Here is a 26,966-nt window from a genome sequence, read left to right as displayed (position 1 = left end):
CTTATGGCAATACTTATATATTATCTTATATATTAGCTGTATATCTCATTTTATTATTCTGTTTTTACATTACATACGTTTATATTCATAGAGTTCAGAAAACATGAGGGCATATTTATTCATTTTACCTGACTACCTTTACCTAGAGTTACGTCCAATATACAGCTCTGGAAAAAAAATTAAGAGAGCACCTACAAATGATGAGTTTCTTTAATTTTACCAAATTGAAAACCTCTGGAATATAATCAAGAGGAAGATATATGACCAGAAGCCATCAACCCAAGCTGAACTGCTTAATTTTTTGCACCAGGAGTAAAGCAGCATAAAGTTATCTAAAAGCAGTGTGTAAGACTGGTGGAGGAAAACATGCCAAGATGCATGAAAACTGTGATTAAAAAGCAGGGTTATTCCACCAAATATTGATTTCTAAACTCTTGAAACTTTATGAATATGAATTTGTTTTCTTTGCATTATTTGAGGTCTGAAAGCTCTGCATCTTTTTTGTTATTTTAGCCATTTCCCATTTTCTACAAATAAATGCTCTAAATGACAGTATTTTTATTTGAAATTTGGGAGAAATGTTGTCTGTAGTTTATAGAATAAATCAACAATGTTCATTTTACTCAAACATAAGTCTATAAATAGCAAAATCAGAGAAACATTTTCAAAAACTGAAATGGTCTCTTTTTCCAGACCTGTATTTAATTTATTTGTATAATTTATCTAGCATTCATTAATTTATTAATTAAGCCTTACTCCAAATTAAGAAAACAATATGCAGTAGTATGCAGGATGAATTGCAGGTCTCAGCTTGAGTAAACACACATTGTTAAATACACATCACACCACAGTCCCCTCTAGTGGCCATAAGTAGCCATTGCTCTTTTAAATACTTACTATACTTGGGAATGGACATTACATTTTTTACGTACATGTAAAAATGGTTCTAAATAGTATTGAAATAGGGTTATTTGACTGACTACAGTAGTGGTGGTTGTGTTTTTTTTTATAAAACCAACTATATCATATAAGGATGTTCAAAAATGCATATAGTCCAACAGGTTATCTATCCATCTTAAAGAAAAATAAGCGGTTTAATCAGTCTAAGAACCACCAATTTAAGGATTAATATGAGTTATTGGGTTGGTATAGCTATACGTAAAACTCTTGTATCTGTTTGAGAACTCGTAAAGAGGCGTATTTCCAAAGGAATAGAATAATATATGGTATGCAGTATGAATTACAGGCCTTGACTAGAATAAAGAGAGTGTAAATTACATATTACACTACAGCCCCCTCTTGTGGTCAAAAGGAGCATCAGCTCATTCATTTACTTAAAGACGCGATATGTGGTATATGGTACATTCTATATTTTTTGTCTTTGTTAAATATATACAGCGCATATTAGTTTTATACAAGTAAATGTGTTATATACATAGTACTAAAACAGGGTTCTTTGATTGATAAAATCAGTAAAAAGTTTTTGGTTTTATAAAGTAACATTTCCTATAAGGTGCTTGGATGATTTAAAACCTATGTTTATTATTTAGTTGCTAATCTTAATGCAAGAAACTTTTGGCAATTGTCTAGAAGATCTTATGGAGTCCCACAGAGTTCTATTTTAGGGCACATAAAATTGATGTTAATTCTGACCATTTTTGGTTCTGTACAGCGATATCCATCCAGACAAATAACCAATTAAGCATTTACATGTTTTTTATTTATTTATTCAAGAACCCTTAAATAACAATCTTTCCAAATAAATAAGATAATATAAAGTACACAGTATGAATTTGCAGACCTTGTGTTAAATACAGTGGGTGTTAAATACAGATTACACTACAGCGCCCTCTAGCGGCCATAGGAAGCCATTGTTGGTATAATTTCTAATCCATTGCCATCTGTCCCCTTCTGTACAGTTAGTAGTGTTAAAATCTGTTAGTGGGATTTGAAAGGGAAGCTCACCTGGTTTATTCTCTCTTTATTCCTTATTTTCACAAGTAGGCATTAATGCAGTGCTTTGTGTCCATCAACTACATTAATATGATGATGGTAATGATATTTGATACAGCTATGTCTACATGAATATGTAAAATACACATTTTATTCTATGAATAAAAGACTCAATTAAAAGGCAATAAAAAATAAAATATATTTTTTTAAGTCACATAGTTTAATCCATTTGAAAATCAGTTTTATGTTCATCACTTAAAAAAGCAAGACGACCATATTTAAATTAGAGATATTCTGATTCAATACAGTGACTCAGAATTGGGGCTTTGCAAAAAGGACGTTACTGACAACGATTTACATTAGTAATGCCATATACTGCAGGGGCTGGTACCTTGTTTCATGTGATATGTGAATGCTCATTAATGTAGATAGATAAGATGTCAAATAGAAGCCCCTGGGGTAACAATATTTTTTATTTTAATAAAAGTTGGATTAATAGCAGCTGCAAGGATAATACTGGGTAATTCGAAGAATACAAAAATTGGTCCCGGGGACTTAATGAAAAACACAATCATATGGGACAGCTTTGGAACCACATGCACTTCATTTGACCTGATTATGCTAACATTGACCTTTTATTATCACATTTGTTATATATGACCTTTATGTTATTATTTATATTTCTATGTAAGGATGTGCTGACCACATCTGTTCCTGTAATGTACCATTAATATTATAATAATAATATGATCGGACAGCATGTTGTTTTAGTGATTAACACGATTGCCTCCCAATGCTGGGGTTTCTATGTTATGTTATCCCTGTCTTTGTATGGGTTTCCTCCTATAGTCCAAAAACATGGAGATCAGGTAAATGGGATACTCTAAATTGCCCTGTGTATAAGAACTCTTCTCACTGGTGTGCTGAGTGTCATTGGATGCCCAGAAAGGCGCTATATAAGTGTAACTTTTTTCAGCACCCTGTCACCTTCAGTGCTCTGTAAAGGTTAGTCAGTGGAAAACACCAGCATAACCAGCATGGAGCAGCTCTGACCCTCTACCGGTTGTGAAGGTCCTTCAGCAGCAGTTAAGGAGAGTGAGCTGATCTTTAGGTCTGATCTGAGATCAGTCTCTCTGTTTATTTTAGCATTAGCTGATTATCAGGATTCCAGGCCTCAGCTGTTCTACAGTCAGCCATTACCCAGTCACCTCAACTTAGCATGCTGCTGCATTTAGCCACACCGGGTGCGTCTCAAACCAACAGGCATGTGCACTACATAGTGCGTCAGGCAGTGTGTGTGTATATATATATATATATATATATATATATATATATATATATATATATATATAAATATCCACCAAGACAAGAACGTTTCCCTTTTTTATTTACATTAAAATGGTTCAATGATGAACAAATGCCTCTAAACTATCTAAAATGAGTCTAAAAATGCGTAAACTTTTGCGTAAACAAGCGAGTCTAGGGTTTAGGGAGCGAGTGCGAGCAAGTGCACTACATCACACACTCCGCAAACATCACGAAAAAGCTTGTAAAGTTGACGGACACACGGGCGAGCCAATAACAGTGGCGCTAGTGGTGTTCGCGGACCAATAAGAACGTTCTAAACAGGATGAGGGCGGGGCTAACGGATGCAGACCCCTGTGTGTGTGGGGAAGCATGAAGACGGCCTTCACAGGCTGGAGTTAGGAACTGGGGGAACTGGTGAGTTGGAGCGGGTAACTGGGAGCTGTGGGAGGAGGGTAGGGGTACTGGGGCTGTCGGGGTGCTGCTGGTGAGACTGTGGAGGTATTGGAATGTGTGTTTTGTGGGTAAAGCGGCTGTTTGTGTGTGTTTTGTTGGCTAAGCTAAGCTAAGCTATATATCCTAGCTGGCTAATGTCAAGCTGCCCACTCTCTGCCCTTATCTGAGTGCACAGTGTTAACCATGTGGGAGTGTATATATAATCATAACTCTATAAATGTAGAGATGTACAGAGTTTATAATGTTCTATATCTGTATGTGCAGGCCCTGTACCTCTTTAATAGCCAGTTGTAGATATATGTTAGCTAGTTAGCTTAGTTAAGCTAGGTTAGCTAGTCCATGTGGTATGTTTGACAGAGTGACATTGCATGCTGGTATACAGATACCACAGTAAAGGTAAAGGTACAGTATGTTGAATTAATGTTAAATAAAGCTGTAATGCATTGAAACAGTGTTTATCAGTGTTTAGAGTTATATTTATTTGAGCACGTTGATTCAAAATTGTTTCAGCATTTATTCAACCTAGAGCTGGGTAATACATTGATAATTTATGAGATTCACAGTATGCTTTAATAAGCTTATCGATAAAATCATCAGTGCATTTATTCTAAAATTGAATTTTAAAAATAATATAAACACATCTGGGGTGTAGAAGAGACCCAATATCTTATATATTAGCTGTATATCTCATTTTATTATTCTGTTTTTACAAGACTAGCAAATTTCAGACCTCAAATATTGCAAAGAAAACACGTTTATATTCATAGAGTTCAGAAATCAACAGTTTTATGCATCTTGGCATGTTCTCGTCCACCAGCCTTACACACTGCTTTTGGATTATTTTATGCCACTCCTGGTGCAAAAATTGATTGTGATCATCCATCTTCCTCTTGATTGTATTCCATATATATATTTTTTTCTGTATTTGTGTATGCTGTGTGTGAAATCTAGAGGTGTCATAACATATTGTATGTAATAACATTGCTAACTCCTGACACATGAAAAAAAAACCTCCTATATATTGTAATCTTGCAATAATCTTGAAAGCAGTGTATTTTGTATTTATTTAGCTATTTAGTGTATTTACATTTAACTGTTAGTTTGCAGTATTAATGTGTGTAAATTGTTGTTGTTGTTTTTGTTTAAAGCCTTTTAGTGCAGTTGGGAGGCTTGAAAATAGCAGGTTTAAGCATTTTTATTTTATTGCATATAATTAAGTTAAATGAAACAATGTGTTTAGCATCAGTTATTCCGCTCACTGTTGGTTGACTCATCCATCCAGTTTACAGTCATCAACATGAAAAAAAATAATAATATATATATTTTTTCATTGTTATTTCCTAATAGATTGGCTACAACTTTGATAGCTGACCAGCTTTGCCAGTGTATGGAGATCACCACCACTACATCATCATCTGGTCAGGTATGTCCGCACAGTTCAAGAACTTTTGCATCAGATCCAGAACCAGGTCTGTGAGCAAGCTCATGATCAAGTGCTGAACCTGCCTTTCCACAACTGCTGCTTAGAGGAGCTTAGTGGTATTCTCTTCAGTTTACTGGTGTTCTACACCTTTGAATCGGACAGTCATGTTTCCCTCCGTCCACCGCCGTCCAATTTGCAACATTGGAGTCTATGCCGTCCGCCTGCAGTGCTCCAATGCTTCCAGACAGGCCCACAGTGCTGGACACGGCCCCTCCGGCCCGGTGGAGTGGCTGGGTGGCCGAGTGGGCCTGCTGCTGACCTGGATCCAGAAAGCAGGAGAAGGTGCCAGTGTTGTTGGGAAGAAGAAGAAGGAAGGCCTGCTGTCCATCCTGGCCAACCACTGCAGCTTTGTGACCGGTCAGAGACTCAGAAGAGCTTTCCAGATCGCAGAGCTGTACTCCAACCTCTACTCCGAGAGGACCAGGTGGACCCTGGTGGGCAGCATATGGCGCCGGCTGCAGGGAAAGCGCTCCCCTGCTGGAAAGCTTGTGGCCGCCCTGGCTGGAGTCTTCATGTGGGAAGATGAGAAGATACGAGACGATGAAATGAAAAGGTTGGTGCCTTTTTCTGAAGTTAAGTTAATTCTTCCTTTAATCTCGAATAGGGCTGCAATGATAAGTTGATATAATCGACAATGTCTATTAACAAAATTTGTCGACTACATATTTCATTGTTGACTAAATGTTAATTTGTAACAGTACCGCGTTACACAAAGTGCTGGGGACAGAAGTGCAATGGGAGATGGGTAAATGGCTCATTTGCACAGTTTACACTCACTTCAGTTTGTGTCTCCAAAAGTGCCCAAACACAACAGATTACATATTCAGTCACTGAATATCAGTACTTTCCACGTTTGAACAACATCTAGACATTTTAATGCCTTTTAAATCTCATGTTCAGCTGCTTATATCATTTTTAGAGATGTAGGGCATGGCAGAAATAATTGTTGACTAGTCGAAAAAATAATCAACTGATTAATCGACTACCAAAATAATCATTAGTTGTAGCCCTATTCTGTAATGTTGAGGTTCGATATCGTATAGTACAGTACAGGGCTGAGTGTTGAGTAGGGGTGGGACAAAATATTGATATTGCAATGTATTGTATTGATATTGTTGTTATGTTCTGTCAAATATGCATATTTTTTTGAAACATAGACGCTCTAAACTCTCAAAGACTTGCCCCCTATTAAACTTGAAGTCACTATTCCACAAGGTGGAACTATAATAAACGTAAAAGTCAAATAAATAGGATGAACAGTGATCTGCAGCAGTCTGCAACACACTTTATAACCTCAGCATTTGTGGGTGGGTGGGGCTAAATGGGTGGACTGAATAGGCAGTTTGTGGTAATGTGTTGGAATGTGTAACATCACAAAAACAAAGGCTGGGGGATAAAACTGTACTTTAGTAATCCAACTTCTGAATATTTTGCAAAAAAAAAGTAAAAGAAGTAAAAATGATTTAAACCAGCACTTTGCTTTGTTATATGTCTAATGTGTTCAATAGGGGTGTAACAATGCACTTAGCTCACGATTCGATTCACGATTCTGTATTCACGATTCTATATTCACGATTTGACTTTTCTCATGATATTTGGAACAAATTTTGACGGACAAGTGGACAGAAACAAACAAAATGTGTTTCACTATTTTACTTTAATAGCTGTTTGTGTATCTTTATTACCATATTTTAAGAGTCAAAGCCTGGAGAGACGAACTCCCCTTTAGCGGTGAGCTTGCTAACGTTACCGGTGAGAGAACTAAGGTTAGCGAAGAGCTAGCTAACATTAGCCAAGAGCTAGCTAAGGTTAACAGAGAACTAGCTAACATTAGCGGCGGGTAAGCTAGCCAACATGCTTACTAATAAACTCATCGGTGAGTCGGCTAACTGGATGGTCAGAATAAGTCTTGACTAAGACTATAATAAATAGTAAACAAATTTTAGGCTGCATAATTTTATATTTTTAACTTCCAATACAATTAATTCCTCTCTAACAAACATTTTTCTTAAAAGTCTTAAAAAGGTCTTAAAAAGCAATAAATTTGACTTTTAAAATGGTGCAAGAACCCGGTTGCAATGCAATTGTTTCACCACTATGTATGTGTATTAATGGTTGAGTGATACCCAGTCTTAGTTAAGTGTGTGTGCTTGTTTGGTGCTCAGGTGTGCATGGGAGCTGCAGGCACTGGATGCAGTGAAGAAGCAGACGGCAGTAGCAGGCCGGGTGAGCTCAGTGCAGACGGAGACGGGATGGGAAGTCGTCATCGACAAAAAAGGCTTTCGAGTTTGGAGGAGACCTATTGAAGGAAGCCACCTGTTTGAGTATAGAGGTTAGCTAATCTGTGTTACAGATCTGATTATGGAGCGGACTCTGTAGCGCTGCAGCAGCAGCACAGTCTGATCTGTTGACCCTTACTTTACAACTGGCTGCCAATTATTACATAACATCTGGCCTGTCAGACACACAGACCTTAAATCACCTAAATCTGTTCAGTCTGAACCATTCATGTTTATAAGATTATCATACATTCACTGGTAGTTTGATATGTCACAATAACTACATTTAGAGTACTTCTTATGTATACACTATAAGTCAAAAGCTAGATTGTATACTAATATTTAAGTCATGCAAGATATGGAATTATTCCATATATATATATATATATATATACACACTCTTCTTGTTTAGATGACAGTTTTGGACATCTTTATGAGGTAGAGTCACCTGGAATTTCAAGCTTTCAGTGAACAGCTGTGCCAAACCTATTAAGAGTTAATTACTTGAATTTCTTGCCTCTTAATAAAGTGTTTTAGCGCATCAGTTGTGCAGTTGTGAAGAGGTGGAGTTGGTGAAATACAGTGAATAGCTCTATTTGAGTAATGTTCTAATCCATATTATGGCAAGTAATAAAGAAAAAACACTTTTAAGAAGAAATGAATGTCAAAAACGTTGTGAAGAAACTGGCACTCATCAGGACCGTTGTTGTACAGGATAAGTTCATCAGAGTTACCACAGTTAGAAACCGCAAGTTAACAGCTCCCTAGATAAGAGCACAAGAGTATTTTGGTTTGTTTAACACTTTTAAGTTACTACATGATTCCTTATATGTATTCTTTCATAGTCTGGATCACTTCACTACTCATTTACTATGTACGAAAAACATAAAAAAAATGAGAAGGTGTCTCCTCAGCTGTTTCCTCAGTGTAAATCACAATACCTACTCTTAGAACGGCTGGGTCAGAATAAAATTAATCAGTAATATCACACTCAGCTGGTTTAGCGTTCCTCCCTAATATTGTTTTTTATTTAGAAAACATTACAGTGCTGAAGGAGATGCATTATGGTGACATTTGAAAGCATTAGTAGGTCAGCACTCCTGCAGTAAGAGTGGGTGGGTGTCTCAGGAAGACCTGGCAGTTTATTAAATTGCTCCAAGTTGTCAGAAGCTTCTATTGCTCTCAAAATATTTAACAGAATGTTCCAGAAATATACACTGACTCTTGTTCCTGTTCCTTGTTTCTGTTCCAGTATTTGGTTCATACACTGATATTACCCCCAGACAGTTCTTCAATGTGCAGGTATTAAAAATGTTTTTGTTTTTCTCTTGATTTAATGTCATATTGAATGCTTATTTCTTTAACATTAAAAGTTCTGCCTGTGTAACTGTCATATATGCTGGTTGGTACTAGGGGTGCACTAAATATTTGGCAACTGAAATAAACCAAAAATAGTTTAAAAGTACTTTTTAGTGTTTGGCAATATAAGACCAGATCATTTGTACTAGGGCTGCAACGATTAGTCGATATAATTGACAATGTCGATTATTTCAATTTGTGAACTACAAATTTCATTGTCGACTACTCGCTAATTTGTAACAGTACCACATTATACAAAGTGCTGAAGACAGTAAGAGCACAGTTTTACTCAAAATATTGCAATGCACACAACATTATGGGTGACATACCAGAGTTCAAAAGAGGACACATTGTTGGTGCACATCTTGCTGGAGCATCTGTGACCAAGACAGCAAGTCTTTGTGATGCATCAAGAGCCACGGTATCCAGGGTAATGTCAGCATACCACCATGAAGGACCAACCACATCCAACAGGATTAACTGTGGACGCAAGAGGAAGCTGTCTGAAAGGGATGTTCGGGTGCTAACCCGGATTGTATCCAAAAAATATAAAACCACGGCTGAACCCAAATCACGGCAGAATTCAATATGCACCTCAACTCTCCTGTTTCCACCAGAACTGTCCGTCACCACTATAAATTATTGTAGTCCAAAACCAGGTGTTTCAGTTTCATTGTCCAACCCCTTTATTTAATCACTAAATATCAGTACTTTCTGTGTTTAAACAGCGTTCAGATATTTAAATGCCATTTAAATCTCATATTTTGCTGCTTCTTTCGTTTTTAGAGATGGCAGAAATAATTGTTAACTAATCAACTTATTGAAAAAATATTCTTCAGATTAGTGAACTACCAAAATTATAATTAGTTGCAGTTCTAATTTGTACTGGACTATGACCGTGTCATATTGCAGTGTTTCCACTGGGATTCACCAGAAAGCTGAAAAACGGCAGGTTTAAGTTCATTTTTCTTTCATGGGGTGATGTGTATAGTTTCAGTCATCATGCCTAGTATCAGTTTATCACCTCTATACAGACGTTTCTCTGTTTTACAGGCAAAAGTTTAATAAGCTGTACAGGACTAGAATATATGTGTTTGTATAGCTAACTTGGATAAGCTTAGCCCTTGTTTGTCTGTCAAAATACTGCTTGGGCTTTACTGTGTAGAGCTCAAATGATGGAACTTTACTGTAGCTTTATAAAACTCCATATGGTTTTAATGTAATGTATAATAATTTAATAATTTTTAACCCTTGTGTGGTGTTCGGGTCTGTGGGACCCGTTTTCATTTTTCATCAAATGATACTTTTTCTAACTCAAACTCATTGGCATTGGTTCATTTTTTGTGAAAAACATATATCAAAACACATTTTCGATAAACACACACTGTACATCCCCCCCAAACCATTTATATTACATACAGTATGTTTGGCCAAGGGCTAACAAACATTGCTTCATTTGTACATTTGAAATTAAACAAATTTTCTACTCATATCTTGAGTTTAATTCTTTTACATTTGATTAAAAAACTAATAAAAACAAGAAGTGTAGCACTTTTTGAAATAAATGTGACATAAGAAGGGTAAAGGGCAAATATTAACCATGTAAGCTGTTTATATTGCTTGCAATTTAGGTGAAGCAAGCATGTGTAAAGCATTTTAATGTAAAATTGCTTAATTTTGCTGAATTAAATACAAGTAACAAAGTAAACGAGTAACAAAAATATGAACACCACACAAGGGTTAAATTGTGGACATTTAGGATATTAAATTTATACTTTGACAAATTGTCATTCATTTCTGTGCATCCCTAGTTTTAAAGGCACTTTTGTAATGACTGTAAAGAACCGTTTTAAAGGTAAAAAATAACCTTTATTTGATTGTATAAAATATCTTTACCAGTATAAAAGCTCTTGATACTTGTGTGTTGGCTTCAGTTGTTTATGAGCTAAATTTGGAAACCCACTCCCTCCTGTGTTTCCCTCTGATCTAGTTGGACACTGAGTACAGAAAGAAGTGGGACGCGCTGGTCATTAAACTGGACGTAGTGGACAGGGACATGAACACCGGTTCAGAGGTCGTCCACTGGGCCACACACTTCCCGGTAAGCCTTAAGTCATTAAAATTAGTGCCATCTTCTATTCTAAGTTATTACATCATTCTGTAATGTTTATTATATTTAATTATGTGTTTTTCACTGTATTTCTCTGTTTTCTATAAAAAGGGACTGATAAGTCGACATAATTAACAATATAATCGTAAAAGTATAACAGTTGTAACAATTATAAATTTGTTTAATTGTTGGTGCCTAGTTAAAATATGATGAAGCTTAGTGTTCGGTTTGCTCTCACTGTGTCTTAAATTTGTAAACACTCCAGATAAGGAACAAGACAACAGCCATACTCACTGTACGTCATCTCATTATACATTAAATCCCACACTTTAGAAGCTTAATCTAGCCCAGTATCTTAGGGTTGCAAAGGAAAATATTAATAATAAAATATCATCATAAAATATTTAAGTAGTAATAAAAAAAACTAATCGCATATAAATAATAAAATTAGTTGTTTTGTGTATAACAGTTTGTCCTAAGTACTTACTCGAACACATCTCCGTCTGTAAACCTATTACAAAAACTTTCTGACAATAGAAGAGATTTACAACATTTTTGATTCAAAATAATAAATAAATTCTGTTATTTACATTTAACTGTAAAGATGCAGTAAAAGACGCACTGGATTGGAAACCTCAACAATAGGAATTAATCGCAATGAATCGACTAATCGGGACAATAATTAACAGATTAGCCAACTGCTAAAATAGTCATTAGTTGCTGCTCTAACGAGTAGTTGACACTGAAATTTGTAGTCTACATTATTGCTGTTATTTTATTATTTAGTAATTATTTTAATAGTTATTTAATTATTTTAATGCTATAAACTCCTTAGAGGTAGACAATATATATATTTTTCATATTATGATGTTATGTATTGGTGGTATGATGCACAGTGTACTTTTCTGAGAATAACGTGAATGTTTTATCATGAAATTTTGACTAAAATGTGAATAAATAAATTTTAGCCAAAAATCTGCTATGCCAAAAGGGTTAAAAAACATTAACATACAATTTGTTGCACCACAATATCATTTTAGGATTTTTTTTTGTCAGCGTTGTGATGAAGAAGTAGTGGTGTTATCAGCTGTAAGAGCACAGGTATATCCTGTAGTCAGAACTAACTGGTGTATAAAGTGAACTATGGGTAGTGTAATCTAATTGGATTACTAATGGGGAAAGAAATGTAGGCCTGAGGCCGATCTCGTCCCTCTCTAAAGCCTCTTTAGTGTTGTTGTGGTTTGGTTCAGGGCCAGTATGGGCTTTAGACGGCGCACTGGGGGATTGGAGGGAAAGCTGATGTTCTGGTTTTATCTCTGCAGTATCCCATGTACTCCAGAGATTACGTCTACGTGCGCCGCTATGACGTGGACGTGCAGAACAACCTGATGGTCCTGGTGTCCCGGTAAGCACTTTCAGACAGTACTGTTTATTACAACTGTGTTAACATCTTACAAATGGAAGGTTTTTGCCCGAAATCAAACAAATGAATAAAACAAATAAAATCACACATTTGGCCCAATACTGAATCTACTAAATACTAAACACCGAATTAATTGTCTTGCAGGTTTTTCATAAATTTTGCTACTTTCCCCCCCCCATCAATTACAAAACTGTAATTAAAAAATATTTATTGAACACTGAACTGCTGCCTCTGTTTAAAAAAAAAACCGTAATATTACAGGAATAAGCATAATTTGTTCATAAATTCCTTTTTTTGTGTGCAAGTAAATTATGTAGTTAAACATATTTTTTTCCGTTTCCAATTGAATATTTTGGTTGCCAAATATTTGGTGCATTTCTAATTAATATCTAATTAATTAGCACACCATTATAATACATATCATTTTAATACAGTAGTTATATAGTTCATTATATAGACTGTTGTGTATATAAAATTAAACTATAATTTTTTTTAAATAAAACTATAATTTTACAAAATTCATCACCACAATTACTCTTTTTTTATCTCATACCTACTTCTTTATTTTGTTAAGATTAAAAAAAATATATATACGAATTATATATGAATAGGATGTAAGAATAAATAAATGAAATAATAAATTTCAATTCATTAGCTTGCTCCAGGATTGGAAATATACATTGTATTATACAGTATTTTTTATTTAATAAGCTCTGTTTATAATTATTTTAACTGAGGTGTAATGTTTCTGTGCAGAGCTGTGGAACACCCTGGAGTTCCTGAGACGCAGGACTATGTGCGAGTTCACTCGTATCGCTCCAGGATGGTCATCCGTCCCCACAAGTCCTTTGATGAGGTGAGAATTGGAGAACTTTCTGTTATAAGTGTCCAGGTCCATGGTTTTTAGATTGTTTCTATTAAGAGTAGAGATGTGTTAATGTTGGAAGTCTGAGCTGATGCTGATATCCAGTATAACCTATGTATACATTATACATTTATATCTGTTGATGCTGATATAAAAATGTATAACTTACAGAAGGACTAGACACCCTTTATAACTTCTTAACTTCAAAATGAATAAAAACAACTAAAATTTACTTGAATAATAGCAGGTCAGCATCATTTGGTTCTTTTTGGCATACAATAAATACATCAACAAAAATTAGTTTTAAATATGCCTAAAAAAAGGCAATTATCACAAATCTAATACCAAAATTAGCAAGCAAAAAAGAATGTATCAGTGTGAAACTAGTGTGTGCGTGTAAAGGTATATCAATCTAAAAGTAGCAATTTCGATATTGTAGTCATTTACACTGATGATTTTTTAGATTGATTAATAATATGGTGCAGTAAATTATAATAAAGCAGCATCATTTAATTCTGATTCAGTATAAATAATGACTTCCAGATTAAATTTTTGCTTGAAACATACATCATAACAGAGAAGCACAAAAAAAGCACCAATCCACCCTGTTTTTTTTCTCCCAATGCTGCCACGTATGTACTTTAACAAAAATAAAATGTATACATCATTTAGTTTTTTTTTTTTTTTTTTTAAATGAAAGGGTCCCAAATTTTTCCAAAAAGAGAATTTTTCCTGTAAAGCTGGACCGAAGCCTCTCATAGGCTGACTTCCAGATTTAATTTAAATCTAAAAGTATGAAACACATTATAATGGTACTGTATGTGTTTCTAATTTTGTAGTTAATGGCTCTTTAAAGATGATTCTGAATGATATTACTGAATCATGGAATATTGTTATGGTGAAATTTAATTATACTGATTCATTAAAACAATTAATTGAATAGTTTGAGGTTTCAGTTGTGATTGATTTAGTAATTGATCAGGTGCATAATTTTGGTTTGATTGGTGTGATCCCAGTCTAAAGTTTGTCTCTGTGTTTTGTTTTAACAGAATGGATTTGATTACCTGCTGACCTACAGCGACGACCCGCAGACGGTCTTCCCTCGCTACTGTCTGAGCTGGATGGTGTCCAGTGGTGAGTACAGCTTCCTCTTCCTCTTATTTACTCTTCCTCTTATTTACTCTTCCTCGTATTTACTCTTTTTCTTTAGCTTTGCTACTGCATGTGATTCTGTTCCTTATAATTACAGTTTTAAAAATTGTCCAATCTTTTTGTGATGTGAGACACTAAGGCTGTTTTCACACAGCAGGTAAATTTTGCAAATCAGATCCTTTACATCGTATGTGAAACAGTTGTGTTTGTGTAGGAGTGTAAACAGCAAAAACACAGATTAAATCTGACATTTTAAGTTCTGATCTGGATTACTTCAATATGTTGGGTTTAATATCCGATACATATCTTACTCGGAGCATTTCGACTTTGTCTAAAAGGCCAAATCGGGATTCCTCCTCTTTTTTTTTTTTTTTTTAAAACCTCAAATATAAGGAAAAAAAGACTACGGGGAGAGCTGAAAGTGAGTGTGAGTAGATGGGAAAATGGACAACAGCAGTAAGTGAGGGCTTCAGTGGCGGTAAAACAAGATAAAAGAGCTCATTAATGTTGATGAGTTTCCTTTAATAATATTCAGAGGCCCGCATCACATCCGTATGTCGTTCCTAATGATGAATTTGGTTAAGCAAACACTGCTACAGGTCAGTGCTGCTGCATCAAAGGAAAAAATAAAACAATAAACACATGTCTGTGGCTGAATTACATTTTTTTTAGCGAGGCTGGAGCAAATTATCTGTGAAACTTGCAGTGTAAAGTCATTCATAGTTCTTGAGATTCTGATGTATTATTCTCAATTAAAGGGAAACTTAACATGAAGCATTGCTAAATCGTACATGTGTTTCACTTACAAAGCAGCAACTGTCCAGACAGAAGTCAGAAATGGGTATTGTGTTAACAGCTTGAAATAAATATGTAATTTGGGCAGAAAATCTGATTTGGGCCGCTTTAACCAGCTGTGTGAACGTAGCCAGCTAGTGGCTTGTTTTCTCTCTAGATAAAGTCTAATAATATGGTCAGTGCTGCTTATGTTTGTGCTTATATGCATATGTGTACAATATGTTTTTTGTACAAGTAGCTGTTCAGTTACAGTTCGGCTGAGCTTCAGTAGAAACAGCTGCACAGCTTCACTGTTTACCTCTCTTGTTTCCTCAGCAGGCTGATAACGACCTGCTTTACATACAATTTACATAATGACCTAATGCTGTCACGGACTGACACTGGCTGCAGTGGACATCATACTTTTAATTTTACCATAATCATTTTATTATATACTTATTATATATTTACATTAACATTTAATATGCTTTAGTTCCAAACACCTGCTGATATAGTATAGATCTATATCTTAATCTCTCTCTCTCACACAGACATTGTCACACTTCTTTCCTTCTTGCTCTGTTTTTAGCTCTCATTCTTCCTCTTTCCTTCTCTTTTGTTTAAACATTCTATTCTGTTTTGCTCTCTCACTCATTTTGTCTTTTGTCTCTTGTCTCTTTCTGTGGTTTTCTCAGTTTAAACACAGTACAATCTCCTCAGCTGTGTTTATACCCTGATTTTTTTTGTGATTATTGTGCTTTTATGGGATCTTGCACAACAAAAAAGAAAGACTTTCCACATTTCCCCCAGTGTTTTCTTTCTGACTCAATGTTGATTGTATTGTTGCTTAGTCTTTTGTTAAGGATTTTGCTTAAATCAATGTGATTTTAAAACAGACTCTCAGTCTTTTGTAAGCTGAGATATTATGTTTAATTAACACTGTAGTGGACATGTGTTTATTTTGTGTGGTCCGCAATGCATGATTGGTTGTGACCTGGTGAGTCCTTCAGTTGTTGTGGTTTTCTATGCGGCCACTCTGGGTTACTAAATACACCATATTTCACTGTGGGGAAATCAGCTACTTATCTGGCTACTCCACAAAATACAGGTTTTGTCACGAGATCATGACAGAACTAAATAGGTTTGCCGGAGAGCTGTCCATCAGGGTTTATACGGTCATGAAACATGAACATGGAATTTGAAAATAGAGATTTCCAGGCCTGGATAAGTTTTGGAAAAATAAAAATACCCAGAAAATGTTGGAAAATCTTTTGTTTTCATTCATTGATGGAGTTAATTCAATAATTTAAGCCTACACAATGGAGCTCTCAGGATCTGACACACATTTTATATTAAAAAAATTAAAAATCAGGTTAATTTTAGACCTATTATTATAAGTTGTAGTTGATTTTTGCTTTTATTATCCATGTCTTCACTGTTTTAAAAATCGAATGGTCATGAAAATGGCAAAAGTCCTGAAAAAAAATCATGGAAATTTATTGGTCAAAAAGTGTATGAACCCTGTCTATGGGTGGAAAGACAAGCAACTGTGAAGCTAAGATAAGATAGAAAATCAATTGGAGCCATTAGAGCACAAATATTGTCTATAACCAGAACAACAGTTGGGAGAACAGTTTGTCCTGAATAAGAAAATCGTCACTGGTGTATTAAGTAACATATGTCGAATAGGTAGACCAAGGAAAACCACAGAACTTGATGACGGAAACATTGTGAGTGCTGTAAATAAACACCTTAAAACAACTGTAAGTGACATCAGAAACAACCTCTATAAGTACAGAGGCTTCAAAACCAGTAATAATGAGGTGAATTAGAATTAGTACAGACAAAAAGCCTGTGGACTGATTATGGTCTGATGAGACAAAGATGAACCTTTACCAATGTGATGGAAAGACTAGAGTTTGGAGAAAGACGTCTGAATTCCATGCAGTTTTGTAACCTTTTTCTCTTATTTTTATTTTTCTCTTAACTTGTCTTTTCATGTTTTTGTTTCTCTATTTTTCAATTTATTTCTCTCTGTATTATTATGTCTCCTTTTTTCTACATCAAGTCAAGGGTCTTGTGTTATAGTCTTGCATGGCTGTGGTAAAAAAACAAATATACAACCCATAAAGTGCTCATGTATGATTAAATCAATATAGTGACTACAGCAGGGGTGTCCAAACTACGGCACGTGGGACATTTGCGGCCCATTTCCTTTTTTGGAGCGGCCCGCGAGGTATTTTAGAAATCGAATGAAAGTTGGCCCGCTGTTAAGCAGGTTTTTATAATGTGAGATTCAAAGTTTGAACGCTAGGTGTCAGAAACGGGCCTAAAAGCGGAGAGAGTGTGCAGTTTTAGAGCAGAAAAACGGGGCAAAGAGTCTAAAAGTTGCTGTAATTAAGGAGTTTAATATTAAGAGACATTATGAAATGAAACATCAATTTGAAAAATCTTAGTTTACACAACACTGTCAAAGATAGTAAGTCAAGTAAAATGATGTGTAAATGAAAGTAATCAGGAAAATGTATTATTTAAAGTAGTATATTTCTTATTTGTTTTATTATAGAGTCTGTTGCCCGTGACTTCAAATATATTTCTCCTTCTGGCCCCCAACAAAAAAAGTTTGGACATCCCTGGACTACAGTAAATGCAGCAGACATTAAACAGTTAACAGACTTTATTCCTTAATTATGATTCATCTCTTTCAGGAATGCCTGATTTTCTGGAGAAACTGCACACGGCGGCTCTGAGAGCGAAGAACCTGGAGGTGGACATCCACGACTACGTGGGCGTGGTGAAGCCGCAGCAGCAGCCGTCATCTACCGAGCGTCTGGAGGACGGCGTTCACTCCGGCTCCACCCCAATTTACGCCTGAGCACCGACGCACACCTGGCCTCACGTGATCACGGCGGGGCGGGCTCACGCTTACGGGTAACGTGACCTGAGAGGACGCGAGGATGCTCAGTCTCACGCTGACCCAGACTGGCCAATCAGAGACCACATCAGCCTCTGCCGATTAACACACAGACTGCAGACGGAGAACAGCTGCTTAGAGGAGCTGCTGCAACCGAACCGGGGGGGCAGGGCTTCTGGCCGTGAGCTGTGGAACCGGCTGGAACGCGAACTTTAGAGTCACAGTCGGGCTCGTTTAGAGAAGCCTCTCCTGTTTAGACCTGGAGTTCTGAACTGCTCAAACACCTGAACCTGCACTCTTACAAATAAAGATCTCACGGGTTCTCAGCTTGTTCTAGTAACCCTTTATAATAGTACAGAACATTTACATAATTTTGTGGAGGGTCCTAATGCTTCAAAAGCTTTGTCACACTCGAAAATCTCATACAACAATGGTTGCATGCATATAAAGGGTGTGTTGGATTTTTCTTTTCTTCTTTTTTTTTTTTTTTGTTTAGAGAACCAAAGCCAGGTTCTCTGTGACAGGAAACTCTTAGGCTGTGTTCAGACTGACAGCCCAAATCAGATTTTTTGCCATATATAGATGGTATCCAGGTTTGTTTTTGATAGTCTGGACAAAAAAAAAACAATCAAATCCAATTCTAGCAAATCTGATCCAAAACACATTTAAATGTGGTTTGAAATGCAATTATCATTGGTCACAGAATAGTGCAGACACTGCTGCAACCCCACACAGAATACTACAGCTACCATATGGCAGATACCACAGCAACCCCATCCCTGCGCAAAATACCACAGCATCCCCATGGCTGAAGCCACAGCAACCCCAACCCTATGCAGTATAGCACAGCAACCACATCCCCATGCAAAATACCGCAGCAACCCCACAGCAGACACCCCATAACAGTTACCACAGCAATCCCATGGTAGATGCCAAAGCAACCCCATACCCACACAGAATACCACAGCAACCTCAACCCCACACAGAATACCACAGCAACCCCAACCCCACACAGAATACCACAGCAACCCCAACCCCACACAGAATACCACAGCAACCCCAACCCCACACAGAATACCACAGCAACCCCAACCCCACACAGAATACCACAGCAACCCCAACCCCACACAGAATACCACAGCAACCCCAACCCCACAAAGAATACCACAGCAACTCCATGGCAGATGCCACAGCAACCCCACCCCCATGCAGAATACCACAACAACCCTACACAAATATGCTTTTAGTGTCCAGACAGGCAAATCCAATCTGGCCACAGTCTTCTCAACAAATCTGACTTCTCTGAGAAACAAATCAGATTTTTCTGCAGTCTGAACGCAGCCAGTTCATCACCTTTATTTGTAAGAGTAAACACAGATCAGGTGTGTGTAAGGGCTCATGTGATCATCTCCTCCTCTCAGCTTCTGTTAGAACTGGGTGGCTCTGCCTTCAGCCAAGCAAAACTCAACACACTGGTCCTCACGTTTCTGTGTGTGAATGTGTGACTGTGTTTGAAGCTGTTTTTACACTGAATGCGGAGTGCGGTACACTTTTAGCACCGCTTATGCTAACTACTAGTATGCGTGTTGCTTGCTGGTTGTGCAATTGACAGCAGTTGTATTTCTGAGTTGGGACAAAATAATGTAGTTACAGGGATCAGTTTCCTGGTCTGGTAGGTTTGTTAAGTGTAATTGCTCTCTGCTTTTTTTGACAGTCTTTCAGAAATTAACAAAATCTTTCAGCAGTTTATTTACAAAAACCTGCATTAAAAGTACTCTTCCACATGCTCTGTGCAATTACACATTCTCACCAGAGAGGTCTCCAAATCCCCAAACCCACAAACCATCAAAACTTAGACTGATGCTTTAAAATGCAGGTATCTTCAAACCTGGAAGACCAATTATTTAATTGGTCACAGCAGATTTCTTCAGACTGGTTTTGTACAGCTTGTGTTCAGAAACAGATAAATCTATATAAAATGTGTTTTATATTGGAACTTCATTATAAGAAACAGCAAGACACACCCACTGCTCTCTGATTGGCTGTGTGTGGTATGCAGAGGTTGAAAACCTTTGAACTTTATACTGTATTGGAAATTATGCATTTGAAAGCATAGTGGTGAGTTTTCTGCATTCAGTGTAAAAATAGCGTGTTTGAGTGTGAGCGTGTGTTTTTCATGTGTCATTCAGTCTGACTGCTGTTTTTCCAGACGTGGCCTAAAGCTTCATACAAATGCAAAACAACTTCACATCCTCATATATTTATAATATTATAAGCCTGATATGACTGAAATGCTTTGTTGTTGTAAAACATAACCAGTACCAGTCAAAAGTTTGGAAGCACCTCTTCTCATTCAGTGTTTTTCTTTTTCTTTTCTTTTTTCCATAGTAAATCTTATATCAAAGACTATATTAAAGCTGTACAGGAATACATGCAGAATTATCCTGTAAACAAAAAGTGTAAAACAAACCAGAATATGTTTTATTCTGTTTTTTATATGCTTTTCTCTGCGTCTTGAAGGAAGGAGTTCCTGGAGGTGCTGAACAATAGCTGCTGCTTTTCCTTCACGCTGTGAAGCTCCAGCTCATCCCAATTAAATCACCTCAAATCACCATCTCAGTTCATCAGGTTTAGATCAGGGGATTAATGTGGAGCACAAACACTTTTATTACTGTTTACTGCATAATTCTATATGTGTCCCTGTACTGTTTTCATGTCTTTAATATTAATCTACAATGTAGAAAATTAATTAAATAAATACAAAAAAAAAAACGTTGACTGAGGAAGGTGTCCAAACTTTTGACTGGTGCTGTAATTTTGATTGACAGTGATGTTAACAATGTATTTGCATCTTCATGCTTAGTGAGGTCAGAAACATTCTCTGTGCTCCGAGTTTCCTGTTTTGGACTCACTCTGGAGTGCCCTCTGGTGGTATCTCTCTGGAGATTGTCTGTCTGTGGTTTGGCTGGCCTGTAGCGCCCTCTTGTGGCAGTGCTCAGAATGCAGATTCCTTTGTGTTATGAAATGCATTGTAACACAAAGTGGTTCTTGTGCATCTTGTATGTTTTGGCTTTATTGGCTTTTTTGGCAGTTGGAGATTGTGAAACTTTCAGAAACAGTTATCTGCAGTATTTCCATTGTTTCCCGATTTATATATGTTTTTTTGCTAAAGCACAGACTTACAGTGCTGTCTAAAGCCCTATCTGGCCAGAATTAGTTTCTCAGTGGGTTCTGGTTCCTCTGTGATTTTATTCCCGTCCGGAACGACCATGTACTTGTTTTTCTCAGAAGTCCACTGAGAAAATTACAGGCTGAATTATCTACTGTTTTTTTCTGAACTCTATGGTCCTTCGGTAATTTTAGTCTCGTCCGGATCCACAACAAGTTAAAAAATAAATAAATAAATAGCGTTTTTTTTTCACTGACGTGCACCGTAATTACACTTTGGGTGATCTCCATGGAGATCCACGTAAAAAACACAACAGCGAGTGGAACTGGAGGAGCTACTGAACGCCATGTCGTGACCGAGAAAGCCTAAAAACTCACTGGTCCTCCTGTTTTTTCAATTGCAGTCCGGATGCAAGAGTTTAATCACTGAGTAGAAGTGTAAAATATTTTTCACAGACATCCCCCTGATAAATAAATCCCGTCCGGATAAGACTTAAGACTCAAAAATATCCAGTCAGAAAAGCCATTAAGTACTCGGTGATTCTTAAATGAAGAATTAACCAAGCGCCTCAACAGCGTAACAGTGTAATATCAGGTATTTGAGTGTTTTAAGGTCTTCCTTAAGCTGTAATACAGCTTCTGTTCTACTCAAAATGTTAAATGTCAGTGTTTTTCCATAAATCTGCTAATTGAGATCTTTTAAATACTTCCAAACGTCAGTTTTAAAAACACTTAAAAACACATTTTAATGATGTTGAGGTCTGGACACTGGGGGTAGTTCATTTGAGAGCAGCTTCTTGGTTTAATTTAAGGTTTTGAAGAGGTCCACAGCATTGAGTCATCTCACAGTAGAAGGATTGAACATTTCAAACAGACAAAGTGCGAGTGGGTTTATGGATAGGTCCATAATTGGACCTATCTTGTTGTCTAGATTTGGTGGTCTACCAGGTACCAGGTTTTTCTTTATCATACTCTGTTTTTTTGTCATCGTTTTTGTTTCTTTTCTAATTTTATGATATTTTTACCCCAATTCGTAAGGCCAATAACCACACTCACTCCTTAAGTATCTGCCTCTTGTACAGATGCCACTGATGCAGCATCACTAGGCATCACAACAGTGCGCTCGGAGGAAAGCGCCGGATCCCCGGCTCTGATAAATCACCTAACAGAAGCCTGTACCGACCAGCATCACAATGCGATTGAGTGGTGAGGCAAGAGAGCGCCCCCTACTGTAGTCACCTAGAGAGAACAGCATGACCAGTCATCCTCTCTCAGACTCCGGCTGCTGATGGAGAAACTGCATTTGATTTGAACCGAGAACTGTTTATTTGATTTTTGTCCATATTTTTTTTACCTCTTAAAATTTCTTAAAACTTAGACGTTCACGCTGACTGGAAATGAAAGACTTTCATCATCAAAATATGGATCTAATTAGGGTATTTTATTTTTTTTGTATAATCAAAGTACCATTCCAGCAGCACTATCCTGAGAGAGAGGACTACCCTGTCCAAAAGTTTGTGGACGCTCTTATAGATGCTCTTCTGTGCTGTCTTGTCCGGGGTTGTCCACAGTTGCCTTTTTGATTGGAAAATCAAAAGAACTTGGCCAGTCTGTTTTGTTTTGTTGAACTTATTTTCATTTCCTTTTCCATTAGAACAGCTGAGGTGTGGTTTGTTTCAAAGTAAGAGTATGACGGTTTTTGCACTTATTGAGTTGTTGAGTTATTGAGAAACCAGGTTTGTGCTTTTTGTGTATATTTTGTTACGAGTGTGTGATTTAACATTTTAACGTCAAAAAGCCATTGGTTAAAAGCACTTGCTTATCATTTGCTTGTAGGGACAGTATGATCTCTGTGAACTCTGTATTGTGTAATCTACGTGTTGAGGAATGTTTGGGTAGCGACCAGAGAGACAGGCATAAAAATTATTTGATTTTTTTTTTTCTCTAAAGAGATTCGTGATTAAAGTAGGATTTTTACATCATTTTTGAGAGTAATAAAGGACATGTGACCGCTCACTGTTCTTTAAACAAGAGTTTATTCAGTGTGTTTTTTGTACATCAGTGTGAATTAAAAATAAGGAACTATACAGCATAAACAGCAGAAACTCATATTTGTGTTAATGTTTTTGGTCTTTTTTCATTTCTTATTATTTTTCTTCTTATTTTCTTCAGTTCTCCACTATAAAGAAATGATTGTTTCTACATGGTTCTCGTCTGGGACTTAGAGACCCTGTTTTTAAACCCGCTCACTCCATGAGTCTTGAGTATCAGGACTATATCTGGAATAAAATCCATTTTATGGAGTAGTTAAAAAAAAAAAAAAAAAAAAAAAAAGGTTCTGTACCCAAAAGGACTCTTGAGGTGATGTGTCGTGTAGCATCTGTATTTCCATCCATATTTAGAACTATTGTCTTTTTTACAACAGAGACCTTGAAAAAGTCCTTTTTAAAGAGTGTACTTATTATTAGAAATTGTACACACGTGTTTTCTTAATCAGAGAATTAAATCAATTTTTGATTTTTTGGATTATGTTTTGCTTTGTCTTGGATTTATTATTGTCTGTTTTTTTTCTGTTTTAAATACACATGCCTCACTTTGTCTTTAGAGTACAGGGGCAGTAAAAAATAGCCAAAATCTGTGACTGCGCTTTAGGGTCACTGTTTATGGGACTTTTTTTCTCTTTATTTTTATTCTGTTGTGACTTTATTTCTTCAAATCTGTACTGTATGACTCTTTTCTCAAAATATTACGACTATCCTCAAAATTGTACTACTTTATTCTCAAAGGCAGGTAAAAGTTGCCCAAACACCCTGAAATATATATAGTTCAGCATGTTCACACAATCTTTTCAATGCGGTTCACGCTTAGTAAGTGGTAAGCATGCTCTGCAACATAGCAGTGCTTCACGTTAAGTTTCTCTTTAATCTTTCTCGAGAGCATGAATCGTGATCTGGCCGTTCAGACAGAGTTGTATTGCAGTGAATTGTATATGTATCGGCTTTCAATACCGCATATTGAAGAGGCACAATTGGAATTGTTGGAATATGCTCTTTACACAACCTCACAAATGACACACTTTTGTTACATATGACTTAAAAGATTTAATTTAGGCCAAATTTACCTGCTGTTTAAACGCATATTAAGTCTACAATTATTATTATTTTTTTATCAGTGGCCCTAAAACATCGTCAAAACCCCCCTTTTGTATGTGTTTTATAAGTGAGTGTGTTTGTGTTTATAGTTTTGTTTTGTTACTGAATCTCCTGATTTTGTTTTTTTTGTCATGTTTTGTAGATTTGTAAAAGTTACAGAGCAGTGAGCGTGTGAGCTGTGATAAGCTGTGGTTTGTAGCATGGTGTAAATGTGTCCTCTTTAAGAGAGTTTTGCTCGTTTCTGCAGTTTCAACTAATAGCCTGAAAGTTTTCTTAGCAAGAAATTCACGCGTGTGCTTCTTTACCACCCTGTTACTCTCAGCGTAGTGTGTCTGAACAGAAGCAGGGCTGAGCTAACGTTAGCTTAGCGCTCTGTACTGAACACTCACACCGTCTATAACAGCAGCAGTGTGGAGAAAACACACACTGATCAGACTATGAATGTAACACTTCCTGCTGTTTAATGTGAAAAACGATGTGGGGGAAAAAAAAAAAAAAAAAAAAAGTGAAAGCATTGCCTGATGTTTTTTTTTCTCTCAAGTGACATATATAATAAATTCAATCCAATTAATGTCAATAAAGTAATTAAAGTTCTTATTTTCTATGTCTGATGCAGTTTTTTTTTCTTGTTTTTTTTTGTCGATTAGCATCACAGCGCTAACGCTCGGATGAAAGCACAGCGACTCGGTTTTGATACATCAGCTCACAGACGCAGCCTTGTGCTGATCCACATCACCCTTAGAGTGATGAGGAGGAGAAGGAGAGCCATCTACTGTACCCACCCAGAGAGAGCAAGACCAATTGTGCTCTCTCAGGGCTCTGGCATCTGATGGCAAGCTGCATGAGAAGGATTCGAACCGGCGATCTCCTGATCATAGTTGCAGCACTTAGCCTGCATGCATGCGTCCACCGTGTTAGAACAAGCTGCACGGCAGCCTGGGTAATTTTAGTACAATTGGCTGAAATTTGATGGAAACTGTATTTGAGATAGAGTTGAAAACCTGTTGAATTGTTGATGGTGTTCTTGTTCATTTTAATTTTCAAAAATGACTTTAATCACCATGATGTTTTACTGGGGTGGACTAAAGCTCAAGCTTTACTTCTTTAAGCTCAGTATGGAGACAATATGTGAAAAAATAAAGTGAAATTAATATTATTCATTAAAATTACACCCCTTTTCACACCGGACTCCACACCGGACAGTCAGTTATCAGTCTGAACAGGATGTTCTCACAGGTACAGGGGTAGATCTGCCGTTTGTGGTTTTTGTGTCAGTAAAGAGCATGACTGTCACGAGTTGACTGGAGAGATTAGTGAATAGTTAATATTTCTACAGTATGAGATGCGCTGAAGACCGACTATGCTCAAAAGTTATTTTTCTTTATTTTTATTTCAAAGAAAATTGTGCTATTAAATTACTCAATGCAACAAATGTTTGTTCGCAAAGTTTATTCATTAGTTTTCGATTATAAATGTGTTATTAAAAATGTAACACTTTGCTACAGAGAATTCTCACTCCAATTCTCCCCACCCTGACATTAAGAGAATGCAATAAATAAAACACCAAAATATACAAGTAAAAATATAAGTAAATAAATGTGCGCATAACACTAATTTGGCACTCTTAACGAAACTCTTATATATACACCAATATTTATCTAACTTTTTATATATACATGAATATTCAAATACACACACATATAATAATACAAAAGAACTAATCACTGTTTAGTCCCAATCACTTGAGTTCCTTTCACTGCAGTGTGTGTGAGTGGGAAAGCTCTTACTTTCACTATTAAACATAATTTCTCTAAATTCCAGTGCTGTTTTTCTAACATTCGATTTAATTTCACCAAATGTTTAAGTAAGTTGATTCTTCCTGACCACATTTCTTCCTGGAAGATGATGTTTCTCCACTGTCCTTGCACTTTTTAGTAATGCGTTGAACAGTTCTTAAGCCGTTTTTTTTAGTAGTTTCAGTAGTTCAATCTCCTTATATGCTAATTACTTTTCCACATGGTTGTTGAACAAATGAGAAGCTACTCCCTGCATTAGTTGAGGTTAAACACAGTTGCCAGTTGTTGGCAATGTATAATACAGTATTATACAGTGGCTTGCAAAAGTGTCCATATCCCTTGAACCTTTTCACATTTTGTCACCTTACAACCCCAAACTTAAAGCAGCACTAGGTAGGAGTTCCTTGATTTTTGATCTTTTTAAAGAAGTAAAATTACAGCTTGAAACTCACGGCAGCGCTGCATTGAGGTGTAATAGGAGGAATAGCGGTGCTCTCGTGTCTGTGCCGGAGCTCCTCTGAGCTCAAACCAGACTCTGTAAGTTTTCAGAGGCGGCCGCGACCAACGCTCGCGAGAACTGCTATCTGCTTTCCGACCTTTAGTTCTAACAGTTCTACAAGGACTACTGGTTCATTCTTTACAAACTAACATACAGACACTCTGGCAGAAGCTGGAAAGAGACTGAATACTTCTGTGAAAGCCAGAAAACGAGGAAGAGAAACTAAAATCGTCCTCTACAACTGTAGGGGGAGCCCACGAGCACAAAATCTCAATCCT

General features: G+C 36.6%; 3 protein-coding genes across 3 annotated transcripts in view; 2 read left to right on the top strand and 1 right to left on the bottom strand.

The window, feature by feature from the left end:
- The window catches only part of kcnn2 (potassium calcium-activated channel subfamily N member 2), a 259,379-nt gene that overhangs the window by 117,028 nt on the left and 115,385 nt on the right, over positions 1 to 26,966 (bottom strand). The gene's annotated exons all lie outside the window — the stretch shown is intronic.
- The window catches only part of LOC103023969 (prenylcysteine oxidase 1), a 121,947-nt gene that overhangs the window by 80,121 nt on the left and 14,860 nt on the right, over positions 1 to 26,966 (top strand). The gene's annotated exons all lie outside the window — the stretch shown is intronic.
- stard7 (StAR-related lipid transfer (START) domain containing 7) lies at positions 3,594 to 24,990 on the top strand. The gene is made up of 9 exons (XM_049468331.1): positions 3,594 to 3,675; positions 5,062 to 5,750; positions 7,363 to 7,529; positions 8,729 to 8,778; positions 10,826 to 10,936; positions 12,268 to 12,350; positions 13,125 to 13,224; positions 14,283 to 14,367; positions 17,868 to 24,990. Exons 2-9 carry the CDS (start codon positions 5,302 to 5,304, stop codon positions 18,032 to 18,034), a joined length of 1,212 nt encoding a protein of 403 aa, XP_049324288.1. The 5' UTR covers positions 3,594 to 3,675; positions 5,062 to 5,301; the 3' UTR covers positions 18,035 to 24,990.

The sequence above is a fragment of the Astyanax mexicanus genome, chromosome 20 (assembly GCF_023375975.1).
Source record: "Astyanax mexicanus isolate ESR-SI-001 chromosome 20, AstMex3_surface, whole genome shotgun sequence".
In the NCBI taxonomy this organism is placed as follows: domain Eukaryota; kingdom Metazoa; phylum Chordata; class Actinopteri; order Characiformes; family Acestrorhamphidae; genus Astyanax; species Astyanax mexicanus.
The sequence above is the reverse complement of the archived record's forward strand: the minus strand, read 5'-3'. Positions and strand labels throughout refer to the sequence as shown.

Excerpts from the sequence above, each read along its gene's own strand:
- stard7 (XM_049468331.1), top strand. The coding sequence starts at position 5,302 with ATGTTTCCCTCCGTCCACCGCCGTCCAATTTGCAACATTGGAGTCTAT. Across the intron at positions 5,751-7,362 it reads CGAGACGATGAAATGAAAAG|GTGTGCATGGGAGCTGCAGG; the intron begins GTTGGTGCCTTT and ends TTTGGTGCTCAG. Across the intron at positions 14,368-17,867 it reads GAGCTGGATGGTGTCCAGTG|GAATGCCTGATTTTCTGGAG; the intron begins GTGAGTACAGCT and ends CATCTCTTTCAG.